Genomic DNA, 12,708 nt, shown 5'->3' on the forward strand with positions numbered 1-12,708 from the left:
AAGAAACTGCCAAGCTGTTTTCCAAGTTGTACCCATTTACATTCCAAACAGCAGTGTATAAGCTTTCTAGCTCCTCCATATCCTTGCCAAGTTAACAGTTGATACGGTTATTTTTTTCCTTTAATTTTTATCATTTTAATAGAAATGTATTAGTGTCTAATTGTGGATTTCACCTGCATTTTCCTAATGATTAATGATGTTAAACATCTCTTCATGCACTTATTTGCCACCCATATCTCTCTTTGGGAAGTGTTTCAAGTGTTTTGCCAACTTCTTTATTAGGTTTTTATTATTGATTATTTATATATTCTGAATGCAAGGTCTTTTATCATATAAATGTTTGGAAAATATTTTCTCTCACTCTGTGGCTTGTTTTCTAATCTCTTAATAGAGGTTTGTGAACAAGTTTTTAGTTTTGATGAAGTCCAATTTAGCAATTTGTGAAATGTTAGGGGTTGTGCTTTTGCTATCCTATTTATGAAATCTTTTTCCTAACCAAACATCACAAAGGTTTTCTTCTGTTTCTTTTCAGGTTTAGGTTTTACAGTTAGGTTTATGATCCATTTGAATTAAATTTTGTATATTTAAGGAGGTATGAGTTGAAGTTTTTTTTTTGTATACAGATATCCAATTATTCAATCACCATTTAGTAAAAAAGACTATCCTTCCCCTACCAAATTGCCTTTGCAAGTTTATTCAAAATTAGTTGTCTGTACATATGTAGTTCTATTTCTGTTCCATTAATTAATCCATCTATCTATCTGTATGTCAATATTATACTCTTTAGTTGATAGCTTTATTAAGTCTTGAAATGAGACCATTCCACTACCACAACTTTGTTCTTTTCCGGAGTTATTTTGACTATTTTAAGCTCTTTGCATATCCATTTGAAGTGGACACTTCAAAATGAGGTTGTCAATTTCTTTTCATACATATTTGGCCAGATATTGGAATATTTGCATTAGTAGTCACTATAACTATAGTCCTGAACATACCCTCAGATGTACCAATGCCACACAAAGACACATGGATCAATGTATGCCCGAGAGATGCCCTCCAAAACAGTGGACAGCAATAGTAATGAAGAACTGCATACAGAGAGCTTCTTAGAAGGGGCCTGTCTAGTGATGTCTGTAGTACCTTTACATAATCACAGAAGTCAGTGAATCAGAAAGCCAAGCACGCTGTACATCAGTGGTTGAGAAGCTCTGTCAATTTGTCCTTTGTCCAGGGACAGAATGACAAAGGGAGTGAGAGATATGGGGAAAGACAGTCTGAGGAAGCATCAGGATAGCATCATGATCTTGTTTGCCTAAAAAAATGAGATGCAAACCAATTCCTACTGAGAATTCAGGTAATAAAGGCTGATGTCATCCCACTGACATCAAGAGAAAGGAGTTCATGAGAGCCAGTGATTATAATTTGGCTACAAAGCAACGTGGAGGTTTAGGATTATTTCTCTGGAGAGCAAACACTTGAAACATCATGGTTTATAACCTATGTAATACAGGTCTTTTCAAAAATATTTACAAGGAATGACCAACTAGCTAGTAACGTGGCTCCAAGTAAGGAGGGATTTACGGACCCAGAAGGGGGTATAGTCCATATCTCAGAAGGTCTGATTAAACAGAATAAGAAGTCCTGTTCCTTTGTTAGTATTGGTGCTGTTCTTCTGAAACTGTACAAGTGTGTTTGACAGTTTTGATGCACCTGCTTTCAGCCTTGTGCTGAATTGCTGGAATGCTTACACTCGCTTGATGAGTCAATCTTCTCACTGCCATGTTCACTGTCTTCACTTTGGATGTTTGAAACTAGCCATGATGGGAATATTCACACCATGGAAACCAAGAACAAATCAGAGCTTTTCTCCAGAGAGTCAGTTGTTGAATATTTGTCAGCATACCATTGCTTACACTTTAAATATTTGTTGACAGTGAACAGTTTTAATAATAATAACCTTTTGTGACTGTGCTCATTGAATGAGCTCTATCCTGACCCCTTCAGGCTGTTTTCCAGGCTTCTAGGTCAAGAGCTGTCTGACTAGGTTTGGACATGTCTAGGCACTGAGGGGAACTGGGAAGTGGCTGATGGAAAGGAGGTCAGAATATTTCTATCTCCCTGTCTCTGCCCTGGGTCTCCTGCAGTGGCTTCATCTCTTCATCTCTTCTTTGGTTTTAGCTTCTGACAAAAGCCCTGTCGTGATGTCAACTTTGAAGGTGCCCCTAGTCCTTGAACGGTCCCATTGCTCACTGGCCTCCTGCTATTGCAAATATCTGGATTGACTGGCTATCCTCTATTAGACTTCTAAGCTCTCTCATTATCTGTGTAAATCCTGAATTAAATTCCTCTGCTTGACTATTCGGATGATGTTTGAATCCCAGCTCGATCCTGACTGATAGAATCCTTAACTAATTGGCTTAGGCCCGTGTTCACATAGAAATTAACTCAGCTTGGATTTGAACCTGTTAGTGTCTGACTGTAGAAACTGTGCCGTCTCCAATACCCTGATCCTTCCTTCAGCTCTTGTCCTGGTTTTCAGATTCTCTTTGCAAGCTGACCACTGAAAATGAATAATCAAAGTTCCAGGAAGCTCCAGGTAAGGCCACCATCGGAAAGTCCTGGAGAACTGCCTTCACCGGGGTCCACATGGAAAGCTTCCAGCTGTTCATCTTTGCCTGGAGATGGAAAATGAAGGAGACTAGATGAGCCTTCCAAAGCTCTTTTGCAGTAAGTGTATATGATTTTGCAGTGTCTAAAAATGGTGCTATTTTATATTTTTTGGCCCCAAATGGGCACTTAAAATAATGTGATATAACCATAAACCTAATAATGTCTCTCACCCATTATAGGCCCACACAAAGCTATATTTGCTGTTTATTTAGAGATATGTCACATAGTTATATGGGGAATAGGAAACAGTTACAGAGAACATGCACCTGGTCATCATTACCCCATATTTTGGGTCCCTTGTAACTCATCATCCTTAGCTTTCTTTGGATAAAATCTTACCTGGTTTTCCTGTCTAGGCTGCTTGCAAGTGCAGACCCGATCCCTGAGCCCAGTTATTTCAAATCCCAGTCACTGTGGTCATTCACTTAGCTTTGCGTTGTCTGCTGCTGTTGATGGATATAAAGGTCATCTCTAGGAAGGCCAAGGCTGAAAATTCCTGCTATTTGATTCTTTTTATTTTTTATTTTTTGGTATCATTAATACATAATTTCATGAGCAACACTGTGATTACTAGATTCCCCCCATTATCAAGTCCCCTCCACATACCCCATTACAGTCACTGTCCATCAGCATAGTAAGATGCTATAGAGTCACTACTTGTCTTCTCTGTAGAGTCTCTACTGCCTTCCTGGTGCCCCACCTCCCTGCTATTTGATTTTTGTGTTTATTACTATGACTTATTTGGTTTTACATGCTTCTCTATCTACATTCTCATCCTTATATCCTTGTTTGCATGGGGTTTCTTGGGGTTTGGGGTGGTGGGGTAATTTCTGAGGAAATCAGCCACATCATATTGTCTTTGACCCAAAAAAAACCATTTTACATATCATAAGCCTGTTCTCACCCCATCCCTGCACTGGAAGGTTTCACAGAAGAGTGAAATTGCAATTATTTCACTTTTATAACATTTGCTATATCTGTGTTTTGTTTATTAACTTATCATGGATGGTTGCACTGTCAACTCCACACTGTTAACTTGCGAGGGCAGTTTGTGTTCTCCCCCTCTGTAGACAGGACAGTGTCTGCCGTAGGAGGAAGGCCAGAGAGAACTTTTACTTGAGAAAAAGTAAATGCATGAGTGGCTTGGACAGATGGCTGCAGGTCAAGCCTCTTCTCTCCATGCCCTTGTGGACCCTTCATCCTTCCCAGACAGGAATGAGCGACTTGACTTTGGTCATTACCAATAGGTTTGTATTTATTACCAGTTGCTCCTGGAATTTGGTCTCCACCATACTAACCCATGTGCTTCTGACTTTCCTTCACGAAACATTTTGGTCCACGACTTCTGGAAGAAAAGAAGTCTCAGAAAACAGGACTCCTTCTACATTTTAGAGGCAGACTGAATAAAAATATCCTGCATTTGGAATCTACACCACCACCACCGTAGGTTTAAATCAATCCTTCATCATTTATAAGCTGTGTTACCTGAGACAAGACATTGAGCTTTTCTGACTTCCGTTTTTCTCATACATGAAATGTCAGTAATAGTTATACCTCCTTTTACTAAGCCAGACATTGCTGAGGGATTTGAAGGTGGTTTCCTTAGCAAGATTCTTGCTCCCAAATGACCCTGTTTTCTCTCTCACTCATTTGTCTTCACTCACAAAAATTCTAATTCTTTAGTGCATTGCTCTCATTCAACTTCCAGGGATGAATTCTCTTAAGTATCACTAATCCTATAATAATAGGAGTGACTGATAATTGATTCATGCGCTGCCCAGGGAAGTTTGTTTCCATTAGGTATGATGTTTATTTGACCAATGATGGAACTTCTAATGATGAAACTTCAGGTTGTATTATAAACTCACCAGGGAGTTTTTGGTTCCAGAGAGGATTCTTAAGGTCTCTCAGAATGGAATAAAAAAGAACTGCTTTAGCCAAGGTCACATCTACAAAGTTGATCATTTTTTGGACATGCTATGCATAACTCTCACCAAGGTTGCTATTGGTATGATATGATGCACTGCAAAGGCTTCCTAAATTCCTATAGTTATAGGGCATATGATATCAGCCCTTAACACACGGTAACTCATGCCCTTAATGGGGGATAGTGGCCCCTGGTGCAGTCCAGATGCTCAGAAAGTAGATTTGAAGGAAGTGCGACCAGCAGGAGAACAAATCTAGGGTCTGAAAACCAGGACAAGATTTGAAGGAATAACCTAGGGTTGGAATAAGGGCCACAGATGACGGCTCACGGCAGAGCCGTAGATCCAGGGTAAATCCATTTAGGACTGCAACTGACATCGCAGATCATTTATTCAAGTTTATACAATTTAAGGTCTGAAAAGCACCATTTTGGTTGTATTGATCAGAATGGTGCAGATATTTTTCTGTGCTATCACATTTACCCCCTCAATCCCAGGTCATTTCTTACTACGCTACATACCTCCCGTGGGTTGGCAGGGCTTCTGCTCCATAAAGTCACCTAGAGACTGAGACCTGTATATTCCAAATGCACAGCTTTGTCCTGGAAGTGACACCTTCTACTTGCGCCAGAATTAGTCCCAGGGCCTTGTGGAAGTACAGAGGAAGGCAGGCTTCCAGATATGTAGAAGGAGAATTGAGGCAGCCCTTTATTGTAGTATCTTCTACAGATATCGTCTAGCTAGTGGTTTTTATTTGGATCGTCAATTCATCAAATGTCTGGTGCAAACCAGGAATCAACTACCCAGAAAAATGTGAATAGTTATATGTACCCTTTTGCATTCAGTTTCATTGAGTTTGCAGATTCTAGGACACCTCAGTCAGGACACCACCGCTCACGTGCGCCAGAGCTAGGGTGTCATGGCTTGTAAGAGCCACTTGTAAAATTTTTGAGAATTTTGCAAACCAGTTGATGTTGTATTGTAGTTTGAAATGGTTGCAGTTGGAGTATTTACCCCATGAAAACCCGTAAATGCCTACCACCGAGCACCCCCCGCCACACAAACTTCTTTCCGTCGAGTTGGTTGCTAAATGTTTCAACTGCACCAATGGCCCTTGTTTGCACTGAAGCAACTCCTTCTCTAAGAACTTCAGATATGCTGCATCTTACGTGTCTATTCTGCTTGACCAGCAGGAGACTTCTTGGAGCACTGTTCTGAGAAGGAACGTGAGGTGTGAAAGAGTACTAACGTCACAGGGCAATCTCCGATTTACTGTCAGAGCCCAGAGTGGCAGCAGAAGTGCTCAATTCTGTTTTGCTGAAATGATGGCCTCATTATACACATAGGGATACAAAGGCTCAATAGATTAAATTAAATGACCTGCTTAAGATTGATTAATGTTGTCAATAACCCTGGAACACAGATCACTGGATTGTTAGCAACCGTGTCTCTGATCAGCATTGAAATAACTAGTGTCTGCAGCAGCCTGACACAACCATGGGTCGCCTGGGAGACGGGGATTCAGGAGAGTTACAGCCCTTCTGCTGGTCTCATTATCTTGGCTTTTGAAGGCCACGGCTTTCTGTGTGTGTGCACACTTTCCCTACGGAGTTTGAGGCAAGCCCTCCTCCCAGGACTGGAGATGGTGCTTGATATAAACTAGGGCAGCTGAGATGTCCATCTGAACTGGAGATGAGAGTCAGAGCTCGAAGGACAAGGGCCGGATCATCCTCGAAAGTGGGATGTTGGCATGGCAACCCCTTGGTGCTAGCCCCCAAATTAGATGCTGCTCATTATATCACGTGCAAAAATTACATCAATTAAATACATTACCTTGAGCATTTGTGTCTTCCTCAGACACAATTTTCACAGATATACACCAAGTACACAAAGATTGAAGGCAAAGGGAGACGAGCAGGTAGAGTCTTGGAGCGGCAATGCCTAGTACCTGGTTCCCCACTGCTCTAACATGAGACCTTGACGGGTGTCTCCTTTGTGTGCCACCATCATTCCAGAAGAGGTGAGCATGCCAGGAGGATGGCCCCCTCATGCATCCGGCGCCCACTTTTGGATGCCCAACCACTCTATCTGCTGCGCTCCTAAGGGACTAACAACCTCTAGAGCATGAAAGAAAGAGCTAGAAAAGCTCTGGTGTGATAGTTAATGAAAAACATTGATGGGGTGTCAAGGCCTTGCTGCTGTGAACAACACAGGACCCGTGGCCTCTTCTCCAGCAGCTCCTGACCTGTGGATGGTGGCTCTTATTCACTTGCAAAGGGATGGGGGAAATCATGCTCTGCTTTGATGCCCAGAATTCCCAGAATGCTGACACAGATGACCCATGTTCCAGACAAAGAACTTGCTTGTCCTCTTATTTTTACATCCCAGAATTAGCAAGACTGAGAGAGTTTATTATCCAGAAAAATCGGACTTACACCGAAGTGATCTGCCCAAGGACGCGCAGCCATTTTATTTTGAAGTTTATGTAACACCTAGTAACCTAACTCTGGTCCAGTCTACCAATCGGTGGCATTTTAAATAGAGTTGAAATTATCTAAAATTTTGCTGACAAAAAAGGGCATAATTATGCCAAGTCTTATGCTACTCATTTACAATCAAATAATCATTTTGTTTACAAGAAGTGAGGGATTTTTTTCTGATGATTTCTGGTTGTTTTTTGTTGATTGGACTGCTCTGGATTCCTGTTTTTGACTTTGCTGTCTTATTCCTTAATATTCCGGTTTCTGCTAGTCATTATCATGGGAGAAATTAGGAAAGAGACCAAAACATAATTAACAGCAAACACACATTCATGCATATAGTACTTTTGGTTTTTCAAGGAGTTTTCCACACTAATGGCCTCTGTTCATTCTCAAGCAACTTTGTGAGGCAGACCAATTATTATGATATGATCCATTTTATTGCTGATCTAACTGGGCACAGGCAAGTCGGGCAACGTTCTCAGCATCACACACACATTTAGTAACAAAGCAAGGGCTCGAACTGGTTTCTAGAATTTGAAATTTAGTGTTCTTTCCATGATATCAATGTGTAGTATCTGCTCTGATCTATATGTTATGCCTACCAGCCTGTCACTAAAGGTTTAAATGCAGGTCTCTACAAGAGGTTCCTAAAATGACAAAGATAATGACAATAATAATAATATAATTATGTCACATGTTACTTAGATGTTATTTTTCCTCTCTTGATCCCACTTCCCACTTACCTGCGGAGCTGTCAACATTGACCAAAAAAAAGTAAAAACTTGCCAAAATGTGTGTCAGAGTCCGCATTCAAAAGCATATGGTTACTCATTGAAATTCCTCTCAGGTCCTCAACCATAATTGAACTATGTTAATTTTGCACACAATTCGAATCAGTTGCTAAACCTTGAGAAAATTCAGAGGAGGCGAGTGTGGATGGCAGAGGAAGGAGGTGGGAAACAGTTATTATACTGCTACGATTACTTCGTGGCAATGAGTCATAACCAGGGAAGTGACGTCAAGGAAGAGAAGGAAAAACAATTGGGAATCAGCAGAATGAAAGAGACAGTTACTCCACAAACCCCTGACAGCCTGGTTCCATTTTGTGAAACTTGGTAGGTCCTTAGGTCTGAAAAATAATCCTGAGCCAGGAAGACAATTTTATTGAAATTCATTAAGGACTTAAGTTCATTAGAAAATGCAGGGAGATAGATTGCCACCCCTTATAGAAACATTTTCAATCCCACCTTGTTGAGCCCTAATGCAGTACAAATACATATTGTTAATGCTGTGTAGGGTGCAGTCAGACAAAATCAGCATGTATTTTGTCGATGTTGTTGCCTTTTAATTTGGAAGGCAAAGGGGTGAACTCCTGTTACATGGAAATGTCCCCCATGTGGAAAATGGTCAAACAAACCAAACACCAAGGCATTGCAATGATAAAGGAGGCACTGAGACCCTTTCTCTTCCATATTCTCCAAGGTGGCCTCACCTGAGAGGAACCAAAGAGGTGTTGTTTGAGTGAGCCTGGAAGCGCTCCCCTCTTTTCAGCGCAGGAAACTCCCACCATCGCAGCCCCCCTCTGGTGCCTCATGCTGCAAAAGAGAGAGGTAATGGCCTGCAGGGTGTCTGGGAGCAGAGAATGACTGCGGTAGCCGGTCCTGGAAAAGCAGAAAGCCAGGGTGCTGAGGGCACGGAGGTAAAGGGGTCACTGGGAGACAGCCCAGGCCCTCGGGAGGCTGGCATCTTTCAGCGCCTTCCAGAGGAGACTGCAGCCCTGAGGCCGACCGCCGCAAGCTGCACTTCCCTCCGTGCCTAGTTCACAGGAGGGCTGTCTGGGTACTTCTGTTCTTCACTTGCTACTTTTTGATTCCATCAGCTTCTGCACGCAGGTCCGGGGAAGTCTTGTCTTTGGGATGATTAACTGCCGGCACTGTGGACACTCAGGGCAGCTGTGCCGGCAGCAGTCACTGCACATCTGTGCAAGGCCACTTTCTGCAGGGCATTCCAGTTTGAGACCAAACACCAACCCTCACGCTGCCTTCTCCTCACACCCCAGACAATGTCATTTTCTTTTTTCTTGATGGCATTTGAAATGCTCTTGTTTTTTGTGTACTTGTTTACTGTTTCTCCCCTCTTCTTCTAGGCCAGGGATCATCTGTGTTCATTGTTGCATCCCCGGTGCTTTCAACAGCTCAGCACAAAGTTAGTGCTTAATAAACACTCATGGGAAAATGGGGCATGGATAAGTGAATGCATTAAGGTTATTCTTTAAATCACGGGGTTTCCTATTTTCAAGAGTTGGCTTTGTTTTTCAGAGTAGAGGTTTAGATTCACAGCAAAACTGAGAGGAAAAGTACAGAAATTCCACCCACCCCTGCCTCCACACATGCACAGCCTCCTCCGCTATCAACAGCTCCCACCAGAGTACTGCACTTGTTACAACTGATCAAGGTACATTGATGCATCATGATACCCAAACTCCACAGTCGGTGTCGTACCTTCTGTGGGTTTGGACAAATGTACGATGACATGTATCAGCCACTGCAGCATCATACAGACTAGTTCCATTACAGACTAGTTTCACTGCCCTAAACATCCTCTGGGCTCCACCTATTCATCTGTCAATCCCCCAACCACTAATCTTTTTGCAGTCTCTATAGATTGACCTTTTACACAATGTTCTATAGTTGGAATCATACAGTATATAACCTTTTCAGATTGGCTTCTTTCACTGAGCAAGATGAGTTTAAGTTTTCTCTGTGTCTTGATAGCTCCTTTATCCATGCTGAATAATATTCCAGCATCTAGACGGGCCACCGTTCATTTATCCATCCACTTACTGAGGGGCATGTTGGCTGCTTCCAAGTGCTGGCCATTATGCATGAAGCTTCTATAAAGATCTATGTGTAGGTTTTGTATGAACATCAATTCTTCACTCCTTTGAGTAAATACCAAGACGTGTGATACTGGGTCACATGGGATGAGTATATTTAGTTTTAGAAACCATCACACTGTCTTCCACAGTGACTCCACCAGTCTGCGTCCTGCAAGCAATGAATGAGCTTTCTGGGTACATCCTTGTCAGCGTTTGGTGCTGTCTACGTTCTAGATTTTGGACATCCTAAGATGTCCACAAAACATACCTTATTGTTGTTTTAATTCTCATTTCCATGATGACATATGACTTGGAGCCTCTTTCCAGTTGCTCATTTGACATCTGTCTATCTTCTTTGGTGAGGTTTCTGTTAAGGTCTTTGGTGCTTTTTCACTAGTAGTTTGCTCTTTTATTGGTGAGTTCTTTATGTATTTTCAGAAGTTCTTTATGTACTTTCAGTGACCTTCATCAGATGTACCTTTTGCAAGTATTTTTTCTAAAATGGAGACTTCTAAGTTTCTTTCATATAAACATTTGCAGAGTATGAACTATTCTGCCTGGTTTTCTCAGTGATGTCCTAACATAGTGAGATAGATACTAGTAGGAGTCACTGGGAAGTGTAGGCACTGTTCTAGCAGTTCTCTTTCAGAAAAACAAACAACACGTCTGTTTTACTAAGTTTTGATGACTCCAGTGTCACACAGGGGCACCTCCTGCCTTTAGTGAGTGTGCTTTGTACTTCACCACATGCACACAAGTCTTTGATGTGGTCATCAGAAGGGACAGGGTTGCATTTTCCTGACTCAAGCATTCAGGCAACCCAGAATTCATCTTAAGATCTCACCTCACCTGCCTGGGCAAAGAGGGAACAATGAGATGTAGGAGGTCATCTCTAATGACCTAAAGAATTACTGACTACTGAAAGGTGAACTATGGATATTCTGGGATATTCAGCTTCCCCTAAATATAGGACAAAATGTCCAGAATTTGGATCCTATCTATGACCTTCTGCCCGCCGCCTCTTAGTTATTGTCAACACAGAAGTCATAATTCTATAGGGGCTTCCACCTCACTTATTAAATACACAGATCCATATTTCTGTGGCCCCAATGAATCTCCATGACCTTATGATTTCTGACTCATTTCTTCTTCTTTCCTCTTAATGCCTACGTGGCCAGACGTGCTTGTTCCTGCTTGGGGCACTTGACACCTGCCAATATCAGAAAGGGATCCTAATTACTATCACACTACCCTAAGATAGTATTCCACCATCACTTTTTCTTGACTACCTAGCACTTACCACCATTTGCCATATATTGATTCATTCATTGGTTAGCCATCTGCTTCCTAGATGGGAGCCTAATGATACAGCAGAAACTTGGCTGGCATTGTCCAGCACCTGTAACAGTACAAGACACATCGTACACACTGAATATGCAGTTGCTAAAATAATTAATTATGTGACTTCGGACATATTTTTTAATAAAATTAGGCTGAAGCTTTCCTTGAGTGATACCACTCCAAACAAGGTATTCAAGACCCTTTCTATTTTTCTGTGGGTGGGGATTTACATTTGTCCAGACTGTTATACTTTTGGTTATTCGTGGAAGAAGAGTGGGTTGGTGTTAGCTTCTGGAAAGTTCTCTGGGGGCACAGATGTGTTGAGGATCTTGATGCTTCATGGAGCTAAGTTACCTTGCCCAGCTCCTCAGGGCAGGTAGGCAACAGAGCTGGAATTTGAACCTAGGTGAGTGGGCTTTATAGCCTACCCCCTTCATCATATTCGGTCTCTCATCTCTGCTGTGTAAAACAGCCATCTGCTGTGCCCCAGGGAAATGGTAAAAAGTGTGTTTCTTGTAATATTGTGGTAATCTCCACTTTGGATAACAGGGAGTCGAAAGGAGATTATAGAAAGCTCTGCTTTAGAACAAGGGAAAGACAGGCAACTCACTTGTAAAACTTTTAAATATCTCAACGTCTGAAGAGGGAAGGAAAGGAGCAATTCCAACTGTGCCCCAAAGAGTATATTTTAAGAGAGGGATGCCTATGTGTGCTGAAGGAAGGCAAATTAAAGGATGGCACAAAAGAACTCTAATCTCCCTTCCAATTTACTGATTTTGTATCTCACATTCTTGAGCACATCTTTACTGTTGGTATTATGGCAGGCAGACCAGATGGTTGAGGTTTTGAAGCCTTGTGTATTGAGGTGTCTCTGATACTGGCTGAAAGATTGCTGTCAGAAACAAGTGACTTGTCAACTAATTGGAGTTGGCGTGGGGTGGAAACTGATGCCTCAGGTACCTGGTGTTGTTAAACTTTTGGGTGAGAACAATGGTACCGCTGACTGATTTTAATGCTGAGTAGGAAGAATTGGTCTGGAGTGTTATTTGGAAAAATACTCAATTAAGAGTGCATTGGAAGCCAGAAAACCAGGTTTCTTTGCAACAAAGAATAACTACCCGGGATCAGTTCAGGTAGATGGCTCCAAATGGTGAGCTCTGCTATGCAGACCATGGATGAACAATGAAAATACAGTCTTCAGAGCCTTTTCTGAGAGATTGTCTCCTGTTAAACATATGCTTCAAAGTCTCACCTTCCCCTGGGAGAGATTTTGTGGTGCATGTGGCTTCCATTTAGAAATGAATTATTTCCCAGAAGTTTGCTGCTAACAAGAGCTTTGATTATATAGAGAAGGTTTGTCCTTTTTGTGATAAAAATGCTCATTGCAGTGCATTAAATTAGATGCAAAACA

The 12,708-nt window shown here is 41.8% G+C and overlaps 1 protein-coding gene across 1 annotated transcript in view; it reads right to left on the bottom strand.

The window, feature by feature from the left end:
- Positions 1–878: 878 nt before the first annotated feature.
- The window catches only part of AGBL1 (AGBL carboxypeptidase 1), an 822,820-nt gene continuing 810,990 nt past the window's right edge, over positions 879–12,708 (bottom strand). Inside the window, exon 23 of the mRNA XM_073226990.1 lies at positions 879–2,675. Within this exon, the coding sequence (XP_073083091.1) occupies positions 2,575–2,675 (101 nt within the window). The 3' untranslated portion in view covers positions 879–2,574. The remainder of the gene's footprint in view (positions 2,676–12,708) is intronic.

Source organism: Manis javanica, chromosome 18, assembly GCF_040802235.1.
Source record: "Manis javanica isolate MJ-LG chromosome 18, MJ_LKY, whole genome shotgun sequence".
NCBI lineage: Eukaryota > Metazoa > Chordata > Mammalia > Pholidota > Manidae > Manis > Manis javanica.